The sequence below is a fragment of the Nothobranchius furzeri genome, chromosome 10 (genome assembly GCF_043380555.1).
Source record: "Nothobranchius furzeri strain GRZ-AD chromosome 10, NfurGRZ-RIMD1, whole genome shotgun sequence".
Classification (NCBI taxonomy): Eukaryota; Metazoa; Chordata; class Actinopteri; order Cyprinodontiformes; family Nothobranchiidae; genus Nothobranchius; species Nothobranchius furzeri.
In genome coordinates, this window is record NC_091750.1 from 35,985,261 (window position 1) to 36,009,588 (window position 24,328).

General features: G+C 44.6%; 1 protein-coding gene across 2 annotated transcripts in view; it reads left to right on the top strand.

Annotated features, from left to right (window-relative positions):
• The first annotated feature begins 6,955 nt into the window (after positions 1 to 6,955).
• LOC107386183 (metal transporter CNNM4) overlaps positions 6,956 to 24,328 on the top strand; it is a 58,480-nt gene continuing 41,107 nt past the window's right edge. The window contains exon 1 of one of the 2 annotated variants that reach the window (XM_054730320.2): positions 6,956 to 8,417. In XM_054730320.2, coding sequence (XP_054586295.1) covers positions 7,010 to 8,417 — 1,408 coding nt within the window. In that variant the 5' untranslated portion in view covers positions 6,956 to 7,009. The remainder of the gene's footprint in view (positions 8,418 to 24,328) is intronic. The other variant, XM_015960417.3, reaches the window with a different exon arrangement.

Here is a 24,328-nt window from a genome sequence, read left to right on the forward strand (position 1 = left end):
CTGAAAATGAGTCTCCTCCTCCCTCATGGCAGAAATTAGCACAACACCGAGGTGGAAAATGGGGGGGGGGGGGCGCGTTATGACAACATGAGTGCTTTGAAGCGAGCACGCCGCGCCAAAAAGACCAAAACAATCAACCTCTGAATTATTCACCCGACCTCTTGGGCCACAAAAGCCGCTCCTCTTCTCATCTTACCTAATAAAACGCTGACATTTTGATTGTGAACTCAGCTCATCAGCTGTGACACAAACTATATCATTCAATGTATGCAAGTCTGAGAGCTAAATGGAGACAGAATCCCAGGTTTGTGACAGCTAATGTGTACTTTAGTTGGAGTTATTCGTGTGTTCTGGGCTTAAATTAGCCCAAAAAGTTCAGGTTTTTTTTTCTAATAAACAAAAATGTGTCGATTATCTCTGCAAACAGAAATCAGGCACAACTTTGGTTTCATTTAAACGTGTGAATGTGTTAAGCTTTGGTTTAAATGTGACTAATTAAACAGTTCAGACACAAACAGTTGTAATAAAACTGTGTACACGTATATTCTAACCAGTTTAAACTTTACTGTTAGTAAACATGGACGATGTCACAACCTAGGTGTTAAGGGTTCAAATGTTGCCCCTGGCAACAGCGTCTCACGAAAAATCTCATAATGTCTTGTTCCGATCCGCCTCTGCAGTCCTACCGAGGACTTCTTCTAAACAACACAGAAAACCTTTTCACTTCCAAGAAGCCAAATTCCTTGTAATTGTTTGAGTGCCGTTGAGCAAACAGTTTTCCAGGTCTTCTGAAGGTCTTCTGGACTTTTCTTTTAATGATTGACTTGCGGTTCAGGTGAATCAAGGCACTGATATGAAATTTTTGGGCCGATACCGATATTAAGATCATTGTTATGGTCGATAACCAATATTGGCCAAAACCGATATTCTGACATTAACGCTTATAAAATCAGCAGATTTTGTATAAAATGAAAATGATTAAAGCTGAATTTACGTTATGTACACACACCACACACATTTACAGTTCTGAGATGATTTCATTCACTGTTCCCCCCTCTGAAACAGGCAAACAAATGGAGACAAGATGGAAAACATATCGGCCCGGTTTTATTTATCAAACCGATACCGATATGTTAAAAATGACTAACATTGGCCGATACCGATATTGATGGCGATATATTGTCCATCCCTAGATTAAATATTTCTGACTTGAAGGATTCCACTTCTAATGAAGCCTTCTCTAGTCTTTCAAGTCCCTTTTGTCCTTTCTTCAGATTAATTTATGCACAACATTGGCCGGTGACACATGGATCGAAAGTCATAATTCACATCACTAACTCCACAACTTATTTAGCTCCTCTTTAGCTTACACCTCACACCTGTAATCACCTGTATTCACCTGTATTCGCCTGTATTCACCTGTATTCACCTGTAATCACCTGTAATCAGCTGTATTAAACTGTATTCACCTGTATTCACCTGTAATCACCTGTAATCAGCTGTATTAACTGTATTCACCTGTAATCACCTGTAATCAGCTGTATTAAACTGTATTCACCTGTGTTCACCTGTATTCACCTGTCATCAGCTGCATTCGCCTGTATTCACCTGTGTTCACCTGTATTCACCTGTAATCAGCTGTATTAAACTGTATTCACCTGTGTTCACCTGTATTCACCTGTCATCAGCTGCATTCGCCTGTATTCACCTGTATCCACCTGTAATCACCTGTAATCAGCTGTATTCAACTGTATTCGCCTGTGTTCACCTGTATTCGCCTGTGTTCACCTGTATTCACCTGAAATCAGCTGTATTCAACTAGCCTAGTGAACTAGACCAAATTCTTGCTTTGCAAAGTTTGGTCTAGGCATGCTCCATTGGAACCTCAGCAGCTCCTACCAGGACTCTGGCTAGCCAATCACAGCCCTCTATAGGGGTTTCAAACACATAAAGAGCTGTGATTGGTCCATAATGGTGGGCCAATCATAGTGCTCTATCTGCTTAGTGAACAAATCACAGAGCTTTATCCGCTTTGTGGGCCAATCAGGGCACTCTATATGCCGCTTTGTGGGCCAATCAGGGCACTCTATATGCCTGGTGGGTGGGATGATGCAACAGAGTGAAACAAGAGTATGTCACATTCATTCTCCAGTGGAATGCGGAGATCATTTGAAAGACAACGGTAGAACCCGCCCCACAACCGAGAGCCGTCAATGGAGCATGGCCAGACTAAATAATACATTTATTTAGTCTGGCTTGCCAGGCTAGTATTCAACTGTATTCGCCTGTGTTCACCTGTATTCACCTGTATCCACCTGTAATCACCTGAAATCAGCTGTATTCAACTGTATTCACCTGTGTTCACCTGTATTCGCCTGTGTTCACCTGTATTCACCTGAAATCAGCTGTATTCAACTGTATTCACCTGTATTCACCTGAAATCAGCTGTATTCAACTGTATTCACCTGTAATCACCTGAAATCAGCTGTATTCAACTGTATTCGCCTGTGTTCACCTGTATTCGCCTGTATTCACCTGTAATCACCTGAAATCAGCTGTATTCACCTTTATTCACCTGTATTCACCTGTAATCACCTGAAATCAGCTGTATTCAACTGTATTCGCCTGTGTTCACCTGTATTCGCCTGTATTCACCTGTAATCACCTGAAATCAGCTGTATTCACCTTTATTCACCTGTATTCACCTGTAATCACCTGAAATCAGCTGTATTCAACTGTATTCGCCTGTGTTCACCTGTGTTCACCTGTATTCACCTGTAATCACCTGAAATCTGATGTATTCGCCTGTGTTCACCTGTATTCACCTGTATTCACCTGTATTCACCTGTATTCACCTGTATTCACCTGTAATCAGCTGTATTCACCTGTAATCAGCTGTATTCACCTGTGTTCACCTGTAATCACCTGTGCTCACCTGTAATCAGCTGTAATCAGCTGTATTCACCTGTATTCACCTGTAATCACCTGTGCTCACCTGTAATCACCTGTATTCACCTGTATTCACCTGTGCTCACCTGTAATCACCTGTATTCACCTGTGCTCACCTGTAATCACCTGTATTCACCTGTGCTCACCTGTAATCACCTGTATTCACCTGTGCTCACCTGTAATCACCTGTATTCACCTGTAATCAGCTGTTATCCTGTTACCCGTCAGTCATCACCCTCCTGGATTTCTCCTGATCAAATCTTACCGTCATCCTTATTCCGCTGTTGTTTTCCTCTACTCTGCTTTTTGAATGCTTTGTTTAACAGCTTTGACATTTTTGTATTACATAAAAAAATTCTATAATCAACTGAGCTGCACGACTTTTGCTCAGACATTTTGCTTTTCTCAATTTTATGATTTTTTTAATTTCTCTGTTTTTGATTGTTTTTGATCCTGAGTTAAGTTTTAATTTATCGCAAGTAATATTGTCATCGCAATATTAATCATTGTTTTCGAATATCACAGGTTTTCCTAATATCGTGCAGCCCTAGGGAAGTACATACCTAAGTTGTTCCAAGCAGTACTTTGTGCTTGAGTTAAGCCTGATTTATACTTTTCTGTGAGCTCCGCAACGTAGAGACGCACATGGAGTGTCGGAAAGGTTTACATACGAACTTCTGCGCAGACAGCGGAGTGTTGCGAAACAATTCCCACCAGGAAAACAGTGGCTTAGCGTAGCGCTTTTTTGTGGTATCCTACCACATTACACTCATGTTTCCCATCCACGATAGGGTATTTACTAATGTGCTCATATATTTCGCCACCTCTAAACCCACGTTTCCATCATTTCCATCCAGGAGTAAAACACTTGCTGTGCATCTTTTTACTCCTCCAGTCATGGGTGAGTAAGACGTTCATATTTTTTGAGTTTTTCTGTGAGGTTTTCTTCAAGCTGCTCCGTGTCTGTGGCTAGATATCTTCGGCTCTCTTTATGAGGGCACAATGGCGGTGCTGCTGACGAAAGTGGCATCCTGACTAGCGCTGCAACAAACGATTATTTGGATAATCGATGAATCGGATGGGGTCTCGACACGATTAATCGATTAATCGGATTACATAGGGACATTTTTAAAAACTGCTAGGGAAACGTTATTTCTCTCCTTTTTTTTGGAAGAGTTGCGCAACACAACAAATCGATGACGCAATTCGTTGCCAACGCTTTTAGTAATCGATTTTCATCGAATTTATCGATTCGTTGTTGCAGCCCTAATCCTGACCAATCACAAGCTTGCATTCTCCATCTCATTTGACGGATATTTAGAAAAGTGTGCTTGACTCTGTCCATCCTTGCAAGCCTGCTGGAGAGTCCTCGCAAGGACAGATAATGGCGTTAGCAATGGCGCTGCGTGTCTCTGTACCGACGACGCAGAAGCACCTCACCAACGGATGGCCATTAGGGTCAAAAATCCCAGAGAGTCCAATTTTTGAACAAGCGCTTCGTCAGAGCCTTCAACCTCCAGCAAGATGACAAACACATCAGACTCCTTTCCATGGCAACGAATTAAGGGGCAAATGTGTAAAACAATGTTTATCAATGGTGAAAGTTTTGTAACTGTTCGTTATAAATTAGTAAGAGCATTTTGTCCTCACGGGCTCCCGTAGGAGAAAACAAAAAATCTAATAAGGCGTCGCCCAAAGACGTAAGTATTTTAGAGCCAGTTTTTATGTTACAAAACCGCCAATATTAGTCAACAACTGGGCATCGTCTAAGTCACTTTCAGCATTTTCATTGATATTTCCAGAGATTAACAGTAAAAACTACACGTTGTCTATTTAATCATCCTCCAGAAGAAAGTCTCATTGCAACAGATATCCAGGAGCCTTGGAGGCAATGTGTGTGTGTGTGTGTGTGTGTGTGTGTGTGTGTGTGTGTGTGCGTGTGCGTGTGCGTGTGTGTGTGTGTGTGTGATTTATCTGTCTGAACCTGCAAACTACGCTCTTACTGGATATAAATGATGTCTTCCGCCTCAGAAGTGACTCACCGTGACATCACAGCTAAACCTCTCAGTTCCAAAACAACCAGAACAAATAAATTCACGTTTTTAACTTTAATTTTGTCTCTTATTATAAATTTTAATTATGACCCCTATAATAAATAAAGCTCATGAGGCTGGAACCCTAAGGGACTACAAGTGGAGGTGACTATGACGCCAATTATTTTCGTTTGAAAGAAACTTTTTTGAGAATAGCTGTTTGTGTCCAACTCCTCTCATCCCTTTGTCTCGTTCTTTCCGTTACTTTCTTATGTGTGTGTGACTTTATAATGTGTGTATTTGTGTGTGGGTGGTGTGTGGATGGGTGGGGGGGGGGGGGGTGTAATGTCTTCCCGGGTAAATTTCTTCAATGCTCCTGCCAAAATTTTTTTTTTAACTCCAAAACTCCATCCCGAAGCGTCGTCCTCCTTCCAGCCTCACCTTGACCCTTCTCAGACCGACAGAAGAAAGAAAGTCACCGTTTCTTACCGTGCGTCCTCCGGTTGCGCAGAGCGGCGAGTCGCCGCGGTGTTCAGCAGAAAACTTCCAGACTAGAAGAAAATGTTCTCCCTCCTCCTACTCCTCCTGGTCGCCCCTCTTCTCCCTGCTGCTTCTTTCTCCTCCCTCTCTCCTCTGGGCTCTCCTCCTCCCTCCACACGCCGTCGCGCACGCTCCTATCAGAGCGAGCGCGCGCGACGGAGAACAAAGAGGAAACTTTGACAAAAAAAAAAGTGGTCACGTGACACGGAGTTTTAATTGGGGTGTTAAGGACAATTATGACCTCTAGCTGGCGAACTGTGCAACATCAACTCTTATGACGTCATCATACATGAAATATGATGTTTTCTTACTGTTTACCCCCCACCCTCCCATAAATCAATGCAACACTGCATTTGTAATTCATTTGTGGCAATGATGGTATAACATAATAATATAAAAGTCACATTTTCTTATTATTTTGATAACAATAGAACTTCTTAACACTAAACACCACATGTTGTAGTTCGGGGTAAATTTAGCAGACATACAAAAGAAATATTTGCAAATAATAATAAAAAAGAACAGGAAAAAACATTAATAAATTGTCTTGATGATCTACTCATCTCAAGAAATTCTCAACTCTGTAAATCTCTGAAAAGTAAAATATTTGATTACATTTTCCTGGTGGTGGGTAAAACCATTTGAAAGCTAAATAGCTTTATAATGAATTTACCTCTTGTCAGTAAATCCAATTTCTGCCATAATTATTTATCAAATGTAGGGCATTAAATGGCCATTTCTAATAGCACCAAATTAACACATTGATTTTCATTTGAATAACTGAAGAAGATAATCGATTTGTCACCCATGATGTTCCTAATTTGACCACAAGGTGGTGCTACAATTCCAGCATGTTGAGCATTCCTCTTTTGAAGCCAATTAAAATGAAAATTACATACTTTAAAATGTGTTTGTTTAGTCTTTGCTAACTGGTTTAAATAAGTTGAGCTTGTTAATTTGCTTTTTGAGCAACAGCACTGTGATCAGGTGTGCAGAACAAGTCCCAAACTTTGTGCTAGCCCCCAAAACGTTTAACATTAAGATCACGTTTGATTTAATTATTGTCTTCCTTATATTATCTTTTCTTGTCCATGTAAATAACACCATTTGATTTTGATTTCTGTTTGGTTGCATTTGGGTTAGCATCGTACAGTAAAGTAACGAGTGAAGCATTTCATTTATATTTTATTTTGACTGCTCCGTAAATTACATAAAACCAAATTAACATTTATAGTTTTCCACATAAATATCAAATAATATTGGATTACATTAAAATGCTAAATATCAAGAACATTTAAAAGTATAGACGCGCCACCTTAAAAAGCCAAATATCCAGTCGACCTTTAAAAAAGTCCACCGAGAAGGCTTGGCCCAAACAGGGAGTGACGTATCGCTCGTCAATTGGCTAAGACTAAACATGCTAACAAGGAGGGTTGGTTTGTGGAAAAGAGACGTCAGTTCCTCCGTTGTCAGAGAGTCAAACAAACATGGCGACAGACAGAAGCGGACTGGGGTTACAGCTAACTTTATTTGTGTTTTTTGGTGTGTTCGCGAGCAGGGAGGCTGAAGCAGCGGTTCCGGAGCCAAGAGGAACCACGCGGATACTCGGCATGAGGCTGGAGAGCAGCAGCAGCCCGGCCGAGACCACCAAGGCAGGAGATATCCAGGTGACCGAGGGCAGCGACGTCTCCTTCAGGTTCTACGGGCTCCACTTGTTTCCAAACAGCTCGGACCTCATCGGGTTCACTGAACTTTACTACAGTGAAACAGAGGACGATTCTTCCGCCGCGGCGGTGGTCCAACTAAACAGAACTTGTACCGAACACACGAAGGACATCGTAGTGAAGGGACCTATGGTTGTAAGCAACCAAAACACGTCCGGAGTTGTCTCCCTCAGCATCAAGCAGCTGCGGAAGAGAGAAGCATTGAAAGTGTTTGTCTTGTGCGTCCTCGACGTTCAGGAGCAAAGGTGGATCCGGCTGGACGATAAAGACGGGAAGCTGCGTGTGGTGGAGGAGAAGAAGTCCCTGCTGCCCGTTTGGCTGCAGGTGATCCTTATCTGCTGCCTGTTGGTGCTGTCTGGGATGTTCAGTGGGCTCAACCTGGGGCTGATGGCGCTGGACCCGATGGAGCTCCGCATCGTGCAGAGCTGCGGCACCGAGAAGGAGAAGAAGTACGCTCGGAAAATCGAGCCCATCCGCAGGAAGGGAAACTATCTGCTGTGCTCCCTGCTCCTGGGCAACGTGTTGGTTAACACGACCCTCACCATCCTCCTGGACGACCTCACCAAGTCCGGCTTTGGGGCGGTGGTCGCCTCCACCGTCGGGATTGTGATCTTTGGAGAGATAGTCCCCCAGGCGCTGTGCTCCCGCCACGGCCTGGCAGTGGGGGCGAACACCATCCTCCTCACCAAGCTGTTCATGCTGCTCACCTTCCCTCTGTCCTGGCCCATCAGCAAGGTCCTCGACTGCGTCCTGGGCCAGGAGATCGGAACCGTGTACAACCGGGAGAAGCTGGTGGAGATGTTGAGGGTCACCGAACCATACAACGACCTGGTGAAAGAGGAGCTGAACATGATCCAAGGAGCTCTGGAGCTCCGGACCAAGACGGTGGAGGATGTCATGACTGCCCTGAACAACTGCTACATGCTGAGCAGCGACGCAGTGCTGGACTTCAACACCATGTCTGAGATCATGGAGAGCGGATACACCCGGATCCCGGTCTACGAGGGCGAGCGCTCCAACATCGTGGACATCCTCTTCGTCAAGGACCTGGCTTTCGTGGACCCGGACGACTGCACCACCCTGAAGACCATCACCAAGTTCTACAACCACCCAGTCCACTTTGTCTTCCATGACACCAAGCTGGACGCCATGCTGGAGGAGTTTAAGAAAGGTTTGTGGGAATCCTGCTGTTATAAGATCACCTTGCGAGGGACGAGGTGATCTCTCCAACAGGGAATGAGCAGAAGTTTGCTAGGAGGCTTTCTCCTTATCCTCACTCCTAGAGTCTTCAGTCGAAGCTGGCTTGAAACGGAAATAATTCAGAGTTTGGGTTTAAAACCTGCAGAATTCTGTTCTGCATTTAAAGGTTTGTGGATTTAAAAAAAACATGACCAGATTTTTACATTTGCTGCACCCTCACGCATTCTCTCAGAGGATGTGCAGAGACACGAGGTCACGAGCACGCCCTGTGTGTGTGTGTGTGTGTGTGTTGGCTCAGTGAGGAGTGAGTTATTACCTTTTTGTCTGTTAGCAGGTGTCCCTGACTACAACATGGCGTTAAGCAGGAAAAACCGTTTCTGCAGTTTGTGCCTGACGACACACGTCTCTCATTCAAATGCTTCCCTGTGGCTCCCCCCCCCCCTGCCTCGGTGGTGCAGTGATGTAAATGAGCTTTTACGGGAGTCGCAGGAGCAATGCTGGGTGTTGTGTGACATTTGGTAAAGAAACGGCTCTGCAGCTCCTCTAGAGCCGGCCGTGTGGGAGGCTTTGGCAGCAAGCTGCAGCAGATTTACGTAAACACACAAATCTGCCCACAGAGAAAGTTTCAACTGAGCTCAGCACGAGCAGAAAGGTTCAACCGTACAAGACTCGAGCATCAAACCTCAGGTCTCTCTCTCTCTCTCTGGTGGTCGGATAAACAAAAGAAAACACGTCGTTACTAATGACCAACAGGTGTTGCAACCGTAAGAGAGTTTAATCACACGAAACATGCTCAGGTTCACGAACGAGCCAGGTCTTACCTTAAAATGTGTATTTAAAAGAATATTCAGATGACTTCATTATCTACTTTTCTGCAGTAATATCTAATAAATGTAATCTGTTATTTTTAGCATATTAAACAACTATTGTGGTCAGGGTTGGGTAATATAAACGATGTAAGGTAGAAACGATATAAAACTGGGTAATGATAGAGTTTTGGCTGTATTGCAATACCGCGATACCGCGATAACACGTGACGTCATTAAAGGTGCTTTTATAGGACACACCTTGCCGGCATATATGGTTTGTCTATAAACGCCCCATGCCAGCATGGCGTTGCCCGAAAATTGCGGCATTCATTCCGCCTCGCTTGGTTTTGTGCTAAAATGCGAGGTGGCCACCACCGCCATTTTGACCGTGTCACAGGTTCCGTCAAGCCCAGACAATTCCACAAAAGGGAAGAGAGGTGGAGCTGAGGGTGGGGCTGTAAGGCTGGGATCAACTGACGACACCCGGTCGAACTAGCTACAAGCTAACCTGAAGCTAACCCAAAGCTAACCATGAAATTTAAATGTAATAGGGTAAAACCCAGTGCATTTAGCATAATGCTGCACTTTAGAAAATGGGTTGAAATATAACATGTTGGTGGAGCTGGGTTCCGACTGTCGGCTTGTGGAGCTCTCGGGAGACCGATGTTTTCCACCCGTTCTCCCCGCAGCTCGGCGCATCTCTGTCTGATCGCGACTTCTGTCTGCTGTGCAGCTGCCGGCTTTCAGCAGCTTTCGGGAGACCTCCGTGTTCCACCCGGTTTTACCCAGCGGTCAGCCCGGCGTATCTCTGACTCAGAAGCTCTGGTGTTGTGCACAGTTAACTCCGGTTGTAGCTAGGTTGCTAACTCTGTTAGCTTAGCTCCCACCTCCGCATTAGCTTTAGGTTAGCTTGTAGCTAGTTCGACCGGGTGTCGTCAGTTGATCCCAGCCTTACAGCCCCACCCTCAGCTCCTCCTCTCTTCCCTTTTGTGGAATTGTCTGGGCTTGACGGAACCTGTGACACGGTCAAAATGGCGGTGGTGGCCACCTCCCATTTTAGTACAAAACTGATTATTGGAGCCTATGGAAACCCATTGTCCAATATTTATATGTCGATGGTCAAACAGGTTATATCCACAACATGAATCGTTTGACCTTATCAGCAGAGTGAAGGCACATCACTAATTTACGACATCACAGTTCACGCGGCTACTGCCAGGACACACACACACACACACACACACACACACACACACACACACACACACACACACACACACACACACACACACACACACACACACACACACACACACACACACACACACACACACACACACACACACACACACACACACCTTGTAGAGCCTAGAATTGATTTCACATAATGAGAGACATAATCCAGACTTAATTCCATACATTAACAGTCTGATTATACTCCATACATCAGAGGGGAACACTCTTTCGATTGTGAAGGTCTCAGACCCCTAACCTGATGTTTAAAGAGCAAGTCACCCCCTGCCAGAGTATTACTCCACTCCCACTTCCTGTTTGAAAATGTAACAAATGCTGTTGCCTAGCAGACCGAGAGGGCGGAGCCGCCAACAAATACACACACACGCAGGCTCACAACGACATTGTGACATCATATTGTACCAGCTAACATTCTAGGGTACCTCTTAGCCAATAGCGATGGCAGATTTAAATTCAAATGCAGTGCAGAGTTTTTACCTGACAACGGGACAACACTGACAGTTTTAGGCAGAAAGTTTAAATTTTTACTAAGATGCACTAAAGTACTAAACTATTGATTACACGTGTCTGCAGCACGATTAGACACGCATTTATATAGTTTATCAGGAAAAAAAAAGTTGATTTGGGGGTGACTTGCTCTTTAAGTAATCAGATTATAACAGAAAGGACCAGCAGCTCCAATCAACAATAACAGAACATCAGTGACAACAGGTCTTGTTCAGGTGGTGGAAGAGCGTCATTAGGCTGACTCCGCCCCCAGAAACAGCATGTCGCGCTGTGATTTTAATAGGAGCGGACTGGCGTGCTGTTTTCCCGCTGACCCCCTGCTCCTGCACTGACCTGACTCCCCACTTCATCTCAAGTTCCTCTCACCTGGTGCTTGGCATCAGTTACCACGGTGATGGCACCCAGCCATCAGTGTGTGCACACACACTCTCTTCTGGCTAAGAGCCTTTACAGTCAGGTCTAAATGGAAGAATTTCAGATTCGACGCATTGATTTTCAGTGCAGGTGTGTGTGTGTGTGTGTGTGTGTGTGTGACAGTCTCACCAGACGTCAGTCAGCATGACATGACCTTTCAGATGGAGGAAGAAGCGTGCTCATTAGGTGTGATAAAACCTTTATGGCTCTAGGATCACAGGAAGCCGTAGCAACAGAGTGGAATTTACTCCTAAACAGGATTAAATGATAAAACACGAAATAACCCATTTGTGCCTGTTATTAATCAAAGTGACCCGGGAGGTTTCATTTAAAGCACTTGGGGTGACGAGAATGGAATTAAAGGGACATTGTGGAAGTTTGACAGCCAAAACATGTATAGAAATAATAAATGTCTTCTTCATACATTCTCCTGCAATGCCCTGGTCCTGTAGAATGAGCCCTGGCATTTTTACTGTGATTGCCTGTTTTTCTGTAAAATCACAGAAAAAGAGAGATGCTCGGGTCGAGCAGGCTGCTTCATGCGCGTTCACGCTCAGGCATAGCCCGTAGCATTTGCTATCCGTAGCTTTAGCAGCAGAGAGAGAGGCAGTGCCACTTTGTCGCTGTTCCTAACGCCTAGTGACAAAGCTAGCTACATTTCTGAGGACCCTTAGCTACTTTCTGTAGAACTTTCTTCTAGATATTTCCTGCTAATTAGCAACAAAATAGCCATTTTCACTCCGAACCGTTCTTTGAACGTTGTTTCAGCTGTCATCAAGGATATAAATGTTACAGATACAAAGGACATCACTGGTGCTTTAGCTCACCTAGTAAGACGTTGGACTCTCATGCAGAAGTCCTGGGTTTGATTCTGGATGTGAACATAGTTTATTTAGAGATTATTTTTTACATTAATGATATATTTTTTTACAGTAAGATGCCCAAATTTTTATTTGAGACTCGTCGAACGGCATTGAATTCACAGATAAAAAAGATGTGGGTTCAACTTTCATTTTGGAACAATTTTTCAAGCAAGGGAAGGGAATGATCTGAGCATGCAGGAGGACTGACCCATCATAAACCTTTGTCGGCTGTGCTGAAGAGAAAGCTACAGAACCACATTATTTAATTAGTTCTTCTGTCCTCTGTCCTCTGGGCCACACACACACACACACACACACACAGGACTGTCTCAGCTGTTATTTTCGTTAAGGAGTGTGCACGTACAGCATGTGCGCCTCGTGCACGAGCCTACTATTGAAGCTGCTTTTACGCTTTTGGCCTGAGGGGGCGATCACGAGCATAAAAATTCAAAACTCCGTAAAGTCCCTTTAAAAAATAAACAAAAGGAAATGAAGCATGAAGTTTCTGATCTGTGTCAACAGTCGGCCTCACGCCGGTGCTTCAGGCTTTTATTCATATCGGTGCTGCATTTTACCCCTCGCTCTCTCTTAGATTAAGCACGCATGAGGTAAAGTAAAAAGCGTCACTTTAGAGCCGAATGAAGCTTTACAGGGAAACTACGGTCCGAACAAGCGAGGATGTGTTTATTACAGATGTGATCTGGGAAAGGATCCGTTTTTTTTAGTAGATTTAATAAAGTGTCTCAAACACTTTCAGGAGACCCACGCGTGACTTCTGTCACCAGAGCAGCTTTTGGGGAGCTTATCTGAACCTGAACAGTCCTGAGGTGTTCTGTTCTGTTTCTGTCTGGAACAAACTAAATCAGAGCGCGGTGAATTCACCGAGCAGCAGTTTGTTGGAACTCAGAGTCTGTATCGCCATTTTTACAAGAAGTGTTCAACACGATTTTAGATAAGAAGAGCAGATAAGGATAGAGACAAAGCTTTTCTTTCACTTTAGTCAGATTTTTTCTTGCTTTAAACCAGATTCAGTCCTGAAATGTGGCTCATTAGTGGATGTACCGTTCTACTTTTCAATCAACTTTATTTATAAAGCGCCCTCAAATGGCCCGAGGGCCAAACAAACGCTGCACAACACTAAATGACCTAAAAGAGTAAAAAGATCAGACGGCTCATTCCAGAGCTTCGGCCCCAGCGTTGAGAAGGCATGACCCCGTCGTGATTTCAGTCCGCTTGGGCACGACCAGCGGTCCCTGCCCCGCCGATCAAAGCGGCCTTGATGGAATGTAAGGATGCATCAGATCTGATGGATATCGTGGAGCCAACTCGTTTAAACATTTCAAACAGCCACCAGAACCTTAAATGAAATCCTAAAACCTGGAAGCCAGTGTTGGGTTTGACGGGATAAAATGCCAGCGGAGCGCTTGGCGAAGGGAAAAGCCTTTAAAGTGTAATTAGACGTTTGAACGAATCATTTCAAAGTCGAGAGCAGTTGGTCAGATCATTAAAAATGGCGCTAGTTGGTGATTTGGAGCTGCTGTTGACCATCTTTACACCAAAAGCCTCGTGTCAGATTTATGCATCAAATAGGAAAATAGATTTTGTAAAAAAAAATGTATTTATTATTTATTTAAAGAGCAAGTCACCCCCTACCAGATTCTTACGCCACTCCCACTTCCTGTTTGAAAAATGCAACAAATGCTGTTGCCTATCAGACCGAGAGGGCGGAGCTGCTAGCAAATACACACACACACAGGCTCACAACGACATTGTGACATCATATGGTACCAGCTAACCTTCTAGGGTGCCTCTTAGCAAACAGCGATGGCAGATTTAAATTCAAATGCAGTGCAGAGTTTTTACCTGACAACGGCACAACACTGACAGTTTTGGTCTTCCTTTTACAGTCCCCTAATTATTAAGTACTTACATTGTAATTACATAGTAAGCTAAAGTGTATTATTGTGTAATTAAAGTGTATAATTGTAAAAAAAAGTGTAATTATTGTGCAAAGCAGTATTTACTGGGAATGATTAATAAAATAAAAACTAGAATTGAACCTGCGTTACATGGAAATAATTGTTTAAGAACTCAATTACTATGTAATTACCATGTAAGTACTTAGTAATTAGAGGACTGTAAAAGGAAGCGTTACCACAGTTTTAGGCAGAAAATTAGAATTTTAACTAAAACGCAGTAAAGTGCAAAACTATTGACTTCACTTGTCTGCAACACGATTAGACACACATTTATATAGTTTATCAGAAAAAATTTGATTTGGGGGTGACTTGCTCTTTAAAGTCCCTTTCTGGAGTCTTTCTCTTATCCGATGGCACCATCTAGTGGCTGACAAGCAAACCACACAAATAATTTCTCCCGTTTTTTTAAGATCGCGACTTCACCTTTCGGTTTATAAACGTGCTTCTGTAGCCCACAAACGGAGCTAAAACACGTTGTTTCACGAGTATTACGCTCATGTCATGTTGTGTTCTCATGTATTTCTATTTTAGAGACTTACTTGTCTGTGAAAAGTTCATCAATTCTGCATCAGCCGAGGTATTCTTAAATCTGAAGCAGGTAAGCGGTAGTCTAACGTTATTGGTTAGTTCTGGGCGCTCAGTTTCCTATTGCATGGAGCTCTGCGGGGCAGGGGGCGTGCTTAGCAAAAAAAAAGACGTATTGCTTATATTATATCACAGTACAGTGATCCCTCGTTTATCGCGGTAGATGCGTTCCAGACCTGGCCGCGATAGGTGAAAATCCGCGAAGTAGGGACACAATATTTACAGTACAGTACTATATTGAATTATCTCATGATCACATTCTCTTTTTTGTGGGTAAAACTCAAGAAAAAACATTTTTTTTACTTGTTTTTTTATAGTTTTATTACAAAAAGTGCATTTTTTGATGAAATTGATGAAAAAAACAGGAATTTCTTGATATTTCGCATAGAAAAATACCGCAAATCGGTGAAAAATACCGCAAATCGGCGAATTTCCCTTGAATAAGGCTCCAAAGAAAAAATCCGCGAAGTCGTGAATCCGCGATAAACGAACCGCGAAGTAGCGAGGGATCACTGTACATGATAAGATGATCACTTTTACGGATTTCTGAAAAATCAAACATAATTTCTGAAAGGGGAAAACTCCAGAAAGCTGCTTTAACCAGGAAGGCCCCATTAGGATTAAAAATCTCATTTTCAAGGGAGTCCTGGCCAAGAGTCAGCAAAAGGAGTGTCGTTTACAGACGAACCGTGTAAAGCACGTTCTTCTGGAAGTAGGACCGGTCGTTGGTGATGTGATCAACATTTTCATTAACCCCCATCGCCTGCATCACTCGCAGAAAGGAAGTGGTTGGGAAAACGATCGCCGTCCTCTTCTACGTCACAGTTTTAGAATGGGAGCAAACGAAGGCAGCGGAAGAGTCGCTCTGCTGTTAGCCAATCAGAGGCTTATCAAGAATATTAATGAGTACGACTCTAAATTCTGTTGTTTTCACACACACACACACACACACACACACACACACACACACACACACACACACACACACACACCTCTGACTAACTTCTACCCCTGAAACGGGAGCATCCAGAGGTTTTTCTACCCGAGGACTAGTTGAAGCCTGTAATTAATCTGAACGTGCACATTTTTGTCGCACACACAGAAAAGCCACTCATCCTTGAGGAGAGCACGCCACCTCTCCACAGAAAGGTCTTCGCTAGGATTCAAACCGGCAACCTTCTAGGGAACATTGCTACCAGCCGCACCACCACGCAGCCCTAAGCTAAAACGGTTTCAATGCCTCACCCCTCTAGGGTTCATTTGGGTTTGGGTCTTTGATGGTGATCTTCTTGTCCTGGAACCCATCAGGGTCCCACCTAGGGATGCAACGATATCCCTTTTTTCCAAACCGACACTTGGATCTGAGTACTCGCCGATCGCCGATCGCCGATACTTCTACCACACAAAAAATGCAATGATTTGGAATACAGATTGTATTTTCTTCTCTGCTTTCAACAGGAAAAGACTGTGAGGTAGATAAAAAGTAAAACGTATGAACAGAAATCATCACAAAACTAAAATATTAGGTGAACAGAAATGACAAGTTACAGTGAAGCAGTGGTATGGGTCAACTTTTACCGACACCTACATGTATGGAGCTGCCAATGATCAGAGTCGGCTTGTCAGTGGGTGCGTCACTGAGCGGGGAAAATCTATCAGAAACGTGGACGGGTTGGTGGTGGCCCACGGGCTGGGTTCTGTGCCTCCTGCGTACCGTCACCCAGCGGGCCTGAGGTCCCAGCTGCTCGGGTTCTGCTGCGTAAACCCCGCGCTAGCTAAAGAGAGAGAGAGAGAGAGAGAGAGAGAGAGAGAGAGAGAGAGAGAGAGAGAGAGAGAGAGAGAGAGAGAGAGAGAGAGAGAGAGAGAGAGAGAGAGAGAGAGAGAGAGAGAGAGAGAGAGAGAGAGAGAGAGAGAGAGAGAGAGAGAGAGAGAGAGAGAGAGAGAGAGAGAGAGAGAGAGAGAGAGAGAGAGAGAGAGAGAGAGAGAGAGAGAGAGAGAGAGAGAGAGAGAGAGAGAGAGTCGTGGAGGATGGCTGCTTATACTGAGCCAGGATTCTCTGGAGGTTTCTTCCTGTTAAAAGGGAGTTTTCCTCTCCACTGTCGCTACATGCTTGCTTATTTCTGATTGGCTTAATGAACTGACCTGGATTGGAATGGTTATTATGTGAAGTGCCTTGAGACGACTCTTGTCGTGATTTGGCGCTTTATAAATAAACTTGAATTGAACGGAACCTAGCAGAACTGGCTTCCTTTGCAGGACAGACGAGCTAGGTCGTTGTTTGTTGTTGCCTCTTAGATTAGGAGTCATTAGCTCAGGTCAGACGGGTTCACAGCGGCCGCGCTGAGGTTAGCACTTAGCAGCTCCTCATGTCTGGACCCCAGTCCCTGTAACGACTTCATCCTCCACCACACACGGCTGTGCTTGAATGTGTCAACAGATGTTTTTCTGTTTATAAGAGACAACTCTGCAGGTTTACTGCACACCTTCCTCCTCTCACTTTCGTTCTCCGTTTAGCATCCAGATGTAATCAGTATGTCTGCATGTGTTTTTAGAGTGACGCGTCTAAACGAGCGTCTGAAGCTCAAAAACAGTCCGATGCCGCTACAGGAAGCTGGAGAATCTGCTCCTACAATACAAGTTTCTATTTTTAGACGCTAAAGACAACATTTGCTGCTCTCTGTGCAGCTCGGCGCGCTGACGGTGTGATGCCTGTCAGCTCCTGGGTAGTTTATGTGTGTGAGTGTGTGTTACGTTCATAAATCTGGACGTTGTGTCACTGCGGGTGTGTGTCAGCCCGGGGAAGCAGAAGCTCAGCAGAAATGTATGGATGTCACAAGCACCCAGAGCTTAGTCACTCACCCTGTACTCGCCCAACACCACCTGCAAGTCAGGTAGCCCTCCCTGTCTGAGCCAGGCGCTGCTTTTTCATGCTTTTCTTTGCAGAACAAACTCACCTGCTTGTTGACACAAACGGTGATCTTCTTAGTCCCGACACCCCCAGCAGGTCCCTGAGGTCCAGTGATCAAGCCTACTGGTTGTGCAGCACCAGGCTAAAGGTCAAAGGTGACAGATCATCTGCTGCTGTGGCCCCCAGACTCTGGACCTCTCTCCCCCTGAGCCTGAGATCAGTGGACTCAGTGGTCTCCTTTAAAAAGCAGCTGAAGACTCACTTGTTCAAGCTGGCTTTTGTATGACCTTCTTCACCTCTCTCTCTTTATTCTGCTCTCCCCACCTATTCCACCTTCCTCAGGATCCACTGGTTTCCCTCTTTCCTGTTCACTCTCTCTCTTCTTAAATTTTTTTAATCACAATTGCCTATTTTTGCTCATTTTAAATATATTTTTAAACATTTTCTAAATTATTTTTTATATTTTTACATTTTTTGTTTTTGTGAAGCGCCTCGTGATTTTTATCTTGAGAGGCGCTATAGAAGAGATATTTTCTTCCACTTCTTCTTCATCGTCATCATCTTCCTCCGCTTATCCGGGTCCGGGTCGTGGGGGCAGCATCCCAACTAGGGAGCTCCAGACCGCCCTCTCCCCGGCCACCTCCACCAGCTCCTCCGGCAGGACCCCAAGGCGTTTTCTTGTTCGTTTAGTTTTAAAGGCGGTGGCGGTTCTGGACGGAGAAAAGGAGAAGCTCAGAGGAGTTTGTGTCAGAGTTCAGTTTGTTTCTGTTCCTGTTTTAGAAAATCTCCTTGTTGCTGCGTTTTCCACAGGAGCAGCAGGTTTGTGATGCTGCTGCGGGATGCACAGATTCATGTTCTGAGCTGAAATGAGTTAATTCATTTAGTGGAGGTGATGACAAGAGCTGGTGCGGTAACCTTGATTCAATTCAATTCAATTCAATTCAAAAATACTTTATTAATCCCAGAGGGAAATTGATTGCTGTAGTAGCTCAGAATAATAACAATAATCAAGTCATCAAAGAGGTGTTGTATATTACAATGGCTGTTGGCAGGAAGGATCTCCAGTAGCGGTCAGTGTTGCAGCCAAACTGAAGAAGCCTCTGACTGAAGACACTCTTCCGTTGTCGGACAGTCTTGTGAAGAGAATGCTCAGGGTTGTCCATCATTTTCTTGATTCTCTGGAGAATCCTTCTTTGCATTATCTCCTCCAGCGGTTCAGAAACTGACGATACTCTGGCTGAGTCCTTGAAAGGGCTTGGAGTTCCTCCATCTTGTTGGCCAGTGATCTCACATTGCCCGTTATGATCGATGGAAGAGATGGTTTGAATTTCCTCTTCCTCTGTCTCCGTTTTGCTCCCGCTCTGCACCCACGCTTCTCGCGTTTTAGCTCATTTGGGATTTGTGGCTTCAGTTGAGGTATTATTTCAGCCTTTCCCATGTTAATCAGCTGCTCCCGATTGTAAACCAGCTTGTTGCCATGGTTACACATAACAAATGCTCAAAAAGTGAAAAAAGCTAAAAAATAGCAGCAAAAATCCTCCAAGCTTCACAGCACCAGAAACAGAAAAGTAAAGTGTCCAAAAAATACAGTTTTTCTTGAGAAACTAGAAGACAAAATGTCCAAGAAAAGGCAAAACTTACAGGTGGTCAACAGAGCTACTCCAACATGTAGCCACCCAGAGCAGCGCAGTTCCGGAAAAAAAGACCCTTCAGAAGGATTTATTTGTGAAGAAAAAACCGTTTAACACATGCATTCATTAGGAGCGTTTGTAAACAATAATAGGATAAATAAATAAGGGTGTAAACGTGTGGTCTTGACTTTTACAGGAAACCAGATCGTTTCTGATCGTCTCGTCTTTGTGACGTCATCTCTGGAGGTTGATCTGTTTATTATTCATTAGCCTAAACAAACAGCTCCTCAGGTTTGTTAGTTTCCAAAACTAAAACCGCAGCAGATATTTAACCGCCTTCATGCTGATCAAATACAAACATGACCAATAAACTCATTACACAAAAACAGGATGAAAACAAACTACACCTTTAATTTGTTTGTTTTTAGAAAATCCTTTTGTTCGTTCATTTTTACTCCTCGTGAGTAGGAGCGACGCTAAAGCAGGATGTTGGCTCGGATGTTCAGTCTTTTGGGCGTTGACGAAGGGTCTCCTCAGCGAGTGGCGGTGTGTCCCCCTGGAGGTCCTACTTCCTCCGAATTATTGACTCACCACAACAGGGAGAAGTCCCACACAGACGCTGGCAGAAGGCCTTTTCCATTACAGGATGTCTCCGTTTTTGTTGCCACAGTCATTTTCTGTGGAATGAGATGCGCTGAGCTAACAAGTCTCTCCAGAGGCATCAGTCTCTTCATGGGACGCTGTTGTCTCCTTTTGTGATGCAGTGGCGGTGCCGGGGGTGGGGCTTGGGGGCGCTATAGCTACCCCTGGATTAGTCATTGCACCCCCAAGTAAATATTAGATTTTTTTTTTACCATTTAGTTTTAACTGAACGTGTGGATGTGATAACATTTAACATACAAAACAAAAATAATCTGTAAATTATATAGATAGTAAAAACTTAAACCATAACAGGAAATATATGTTAACCTTTGACCTCATTTTCCACCTGTGAACGAGTGAAAGGTAGAGCTAGTGGTAAGATGGATCGGTTTTTGTTGCCCACATTTCCACGGGTTCAGTCAGAAAGGAGTGAATGTTTGGAAGTGATCTCAGACCCACAGAAACCTACGGATCTGGATGAAGAGAGTCAACCCTCAACCACCGCAGCAGTCCAGGGTTTAGCCGCTGGAAATGCTAACGCTAACGTTAGCTAACCTTGCAACCAAGCCCCCACAATGCGGGTGAAAAATTGAAGCAAACCCGGAAATGAAATAAATTGCAGTTCCACCCTCATCCACTAGGGGCTGGTGTCGGAAGCGAGCAAATCCTCATTGACTCCCATGTTAAAAATACCAATTTCACAGCAGAAATAAACATGTTTACAGCCTGGTACCAAAACATGTTTTAGGTTTAAATGATCTAGTTTACACTCATGACAACTCTGAGGGGGTGCATTTTTTTCTCACTCTTCTGTTTAAGTGTATTAAAAGCCTAAAATTCTGTATAATTAATGAGCATCAGACCCACGTGACTGCAGAGCTAGCTCCGGGGATAAGGCCTCAGTAGAGCCTCAGCCTCGCCTGAAAACTGTTCGGTCATTTTCAGTCTCTCAACTTAGACCAGGGGTCGGCAACCCGCGGCTCTTCCATCCATCTGATGCGGCTCTCTGTGCTTGTAAAATAATGAATGGATATTTAAATAAAATGCTTTATATTTTACTGCATTAATTTTACATCTGTATGCCAATTCTAAATGTAAAGATTGTCTGCGTAAACCTGAACAGGTCCAACCCGGTCTTACTGTGAGACCATGTTGACGCGTCACACTTGTGCGTAATCATAGGAGCTTTCTGAGCTGAAGACGATGTGAGATTCTCGGCTTCTCCTCAGACGGCTCCTGGATGTGTCGCCACATTGGAGACAGGAACATGCACTATTCAGCCAAAGTTTCATCATCAGGGAACATTTTCTAAGTGACAAGTCTCGTTTCAGTCGGAGGAATCTTCCTGTATGCGCTCTGGTTCTGCGACGCGCTCCAAGCCCCTCTCCACATCTTCAGCTCGCTGTGGACCTTATGTAGTACGCGCTGACAGCGAGCTGCGCTGAGCAGTGTCCAGCTCAGATGTTCAGAAGGAAATCTTTTCTTGAGTGATTTAGCTACATCTGCGATGTGCGTAGAATAAAATGTCAGTTCGTCTGCATGCGTCGGGGTAATTCTTTCTATTCTTTCTCCGTCAAAATAAACGGTCAAATACGGGAACTGTCCGGTCAACACAAGCCCTGCTTTTAACTGTTCTGTTTTCTTGTGAAATTTGTTGCAAAGAGATATAGTTTAACTTGATTAACACCAGAGCCAGGCGCACTGCGCCGTTATCTCCGTCGCTGTAAACGAGGGAAAAACAAAATGATCGGATCCTTTTCTGACCTTCCCCACCTACAAAGTTTAATTACAACAATCAATCGTGACAGAGCCTGGATTTGTATTCTGAACAGTCTAAACATGTTTTAAAAAGAAACGTATGACAAAAGTGGCACCTGCTCAGTAAAACCACCAACAGGGTGAAAAATATCTAAATAATGTCGGCAGAGACGGGCTACAACTTCTGGATCCATTTTATATAAATCGTTTTAACGATTATCTTCTTATGAAAGATAACTTTGACGTACACGAGCGACCGGTACTGGCTGCTGTCACCTGTTGTGATTGGTTAAAGCAGCTCTCTGCTGTCTGAGGGTAGGCCCCGCCCACAACGCCCCAGCTGCTGTGGCTCCCAGTTTTTTTTTTGCTGTGGGAAACGGGTAATAATGGCTCTTTGATGGGAACAGGTTGCCAACCCCTGACTTAGACCATTAGTTGTAGTGTTTGTGTATTCTGTTTTGGATATTTTTGTGCAATTGTTGGACAAAATGACTTGCTGTGGCATTAATTGCACTAATAGAGCGTCCAAGTAGTCTCCACTTCATTTTTTTCGGTAAGTAAAATTATATTTATGTATTTTAGGTCACTGCCGAGCTGAGCTTAGATTTTAACATGTACTGTTTAACCATGAAATTTAAATGTAATAGGGTAAAACCCAGTGCATTTAACATAATGCTGCACTTTAGAAAATGGGTTGAAATATAACATGTTGGTGGAGCTGGGTTCCCACTATCGGCTTGTGGAGCTCTGGGGAGACCTGTTTTCCACCCGTTCTCCCCTCCCCACAGCTCGGCGCATCTCTGTCTGATCGCAGCTTCTGTCTGCTGCGCGGGCTGACGGCTTGTGGAGCTCTGGGATGGAAACCTTTCCACCCGGTTCTCCCCAGCGGCAGCTCTGCGCATCTCAGATCGCAGCGGCGCTTGTCTGCTGTGCGGCTGCCGGCTTGTGGAGCTCTCGGAGACCTCTGTTTTCCACCCCGTTCTCCCCTCCCCACAGCTCGGCGCATCTCTGTCTGATCGCGGCTTCTGTCTGCTGCGCGGCTGCCGGCTTGTGGAGCTCTCGGGAGACGTCCCACCCGGTTCTCCCCAGCGGTCAGCCCGGCGTATCTCTGACTCAGAAGCTCTGGTGTTGTGCACAGTTAAGTCCGGTTGTAGCTAGGTTGCTACCTCCGTTAGCTTAGCTCCCACCTCCTTATTAGCTTTGGGTTAGCTTCAGGTTAGCTTGTAGCTAGTTCGACCGGGTGTCGTCAGTTGATCCCAGCCTTACAGCCCCACCCTCAGCTCCTCCTCTCTTCCCTTTTGTGGAATTGTCTGGGCTTGACTGAACCTGTGACACAGCCAAAATGGCGGTGGTGGCCACCTCCCATTTTTCTTCAAAAACGTGTTTTTGGAGCTATGGAAACCCATTGTCCAATATTTATATGTCGATGCTTGCTACACTATAGATGGTTTTCTGTGTGGCTGTATGTGTTTATGATTTCATGGAAAAGTCAGCGATTGTTCATGTTTATGATGTATATTAATGATTGTTTCAGGTGTTGTTGAGGTGTTGTGCACGCATGTGTATCTGCTAGTGTTGAAGGTGTTTTAGAGAACAGGTACGCATGACCACTTCCTTCATAGCACCTGCAGAAAAACATTTCTGGAGCCGTCACTGTTGTGATGCCCTTCTTGGTTAGCCGTGGAGCCGCTGTGTGACTAAACACCAGATTATTCAGACATCGACGGGATGAAGGAAGAAACCGGATCAAAGTTTTGTAAAAGAGAGGTTTCATTTCAAAGTGAGGTCATGTGAAGTGAGCAGTAAGCGTCTCGCCTGCAGCAGACGTCTCCTGTTACCAAAACACGGAGACGCCGTCTGGACAGCTCGTGGGGTTAAGTGAGCGCGTGGCCAAGTTATGTATAAAGAGAAGTCTTTTTGCACATTTGCTGAGTAAAGTTGCACCAATTCTGGTGTGGAGGCATTGTTGTACATTTCTGACAAGCTGATAAAAGTTGTAATTTATCTCAGAGAACTATGTTTAAAAGACGTGTAAAGAAACATTCTGATAAAGCCTGAGTCATACCACAGAACAGCGCTACGCCCTCTGCTGTCCTGGCGGGGAATTGCTTTGCAACGCTCCCCAGGAGACGGAGAAGCATGAGGACAAAATGTCTCCGTCCGTCCGTGCGTGTCTCTCCCTGTTGGAGCTGACGCAGAAGCATGACTCAGGCTTATCTTTGATCACTCGCTCCTCTTCCGAACCATTCCTCAGTCACAGGGAGCTGGTGTCCAGAAGTCAGTGGGCATGCGGTGGGAGACACCCTGGACTTGTCTCCAGTCCATCAGAGGGACACGCTCATATCGGGTCATACCAAACACTTTAAATGGGAGCCAACGCCTCCCGGCTTGACACTCGGCTGTCAGGGGTTGGATCGGGGGAGTTAAACCACCAAATAGCTCCCGAGCGCAGCCGCAGCTGCAGCTCACCGCTCCCCACGGGGACGGGTCGCATGCAGAGATGCCATTTCACCAGTTTCACCTTAGTGCAGA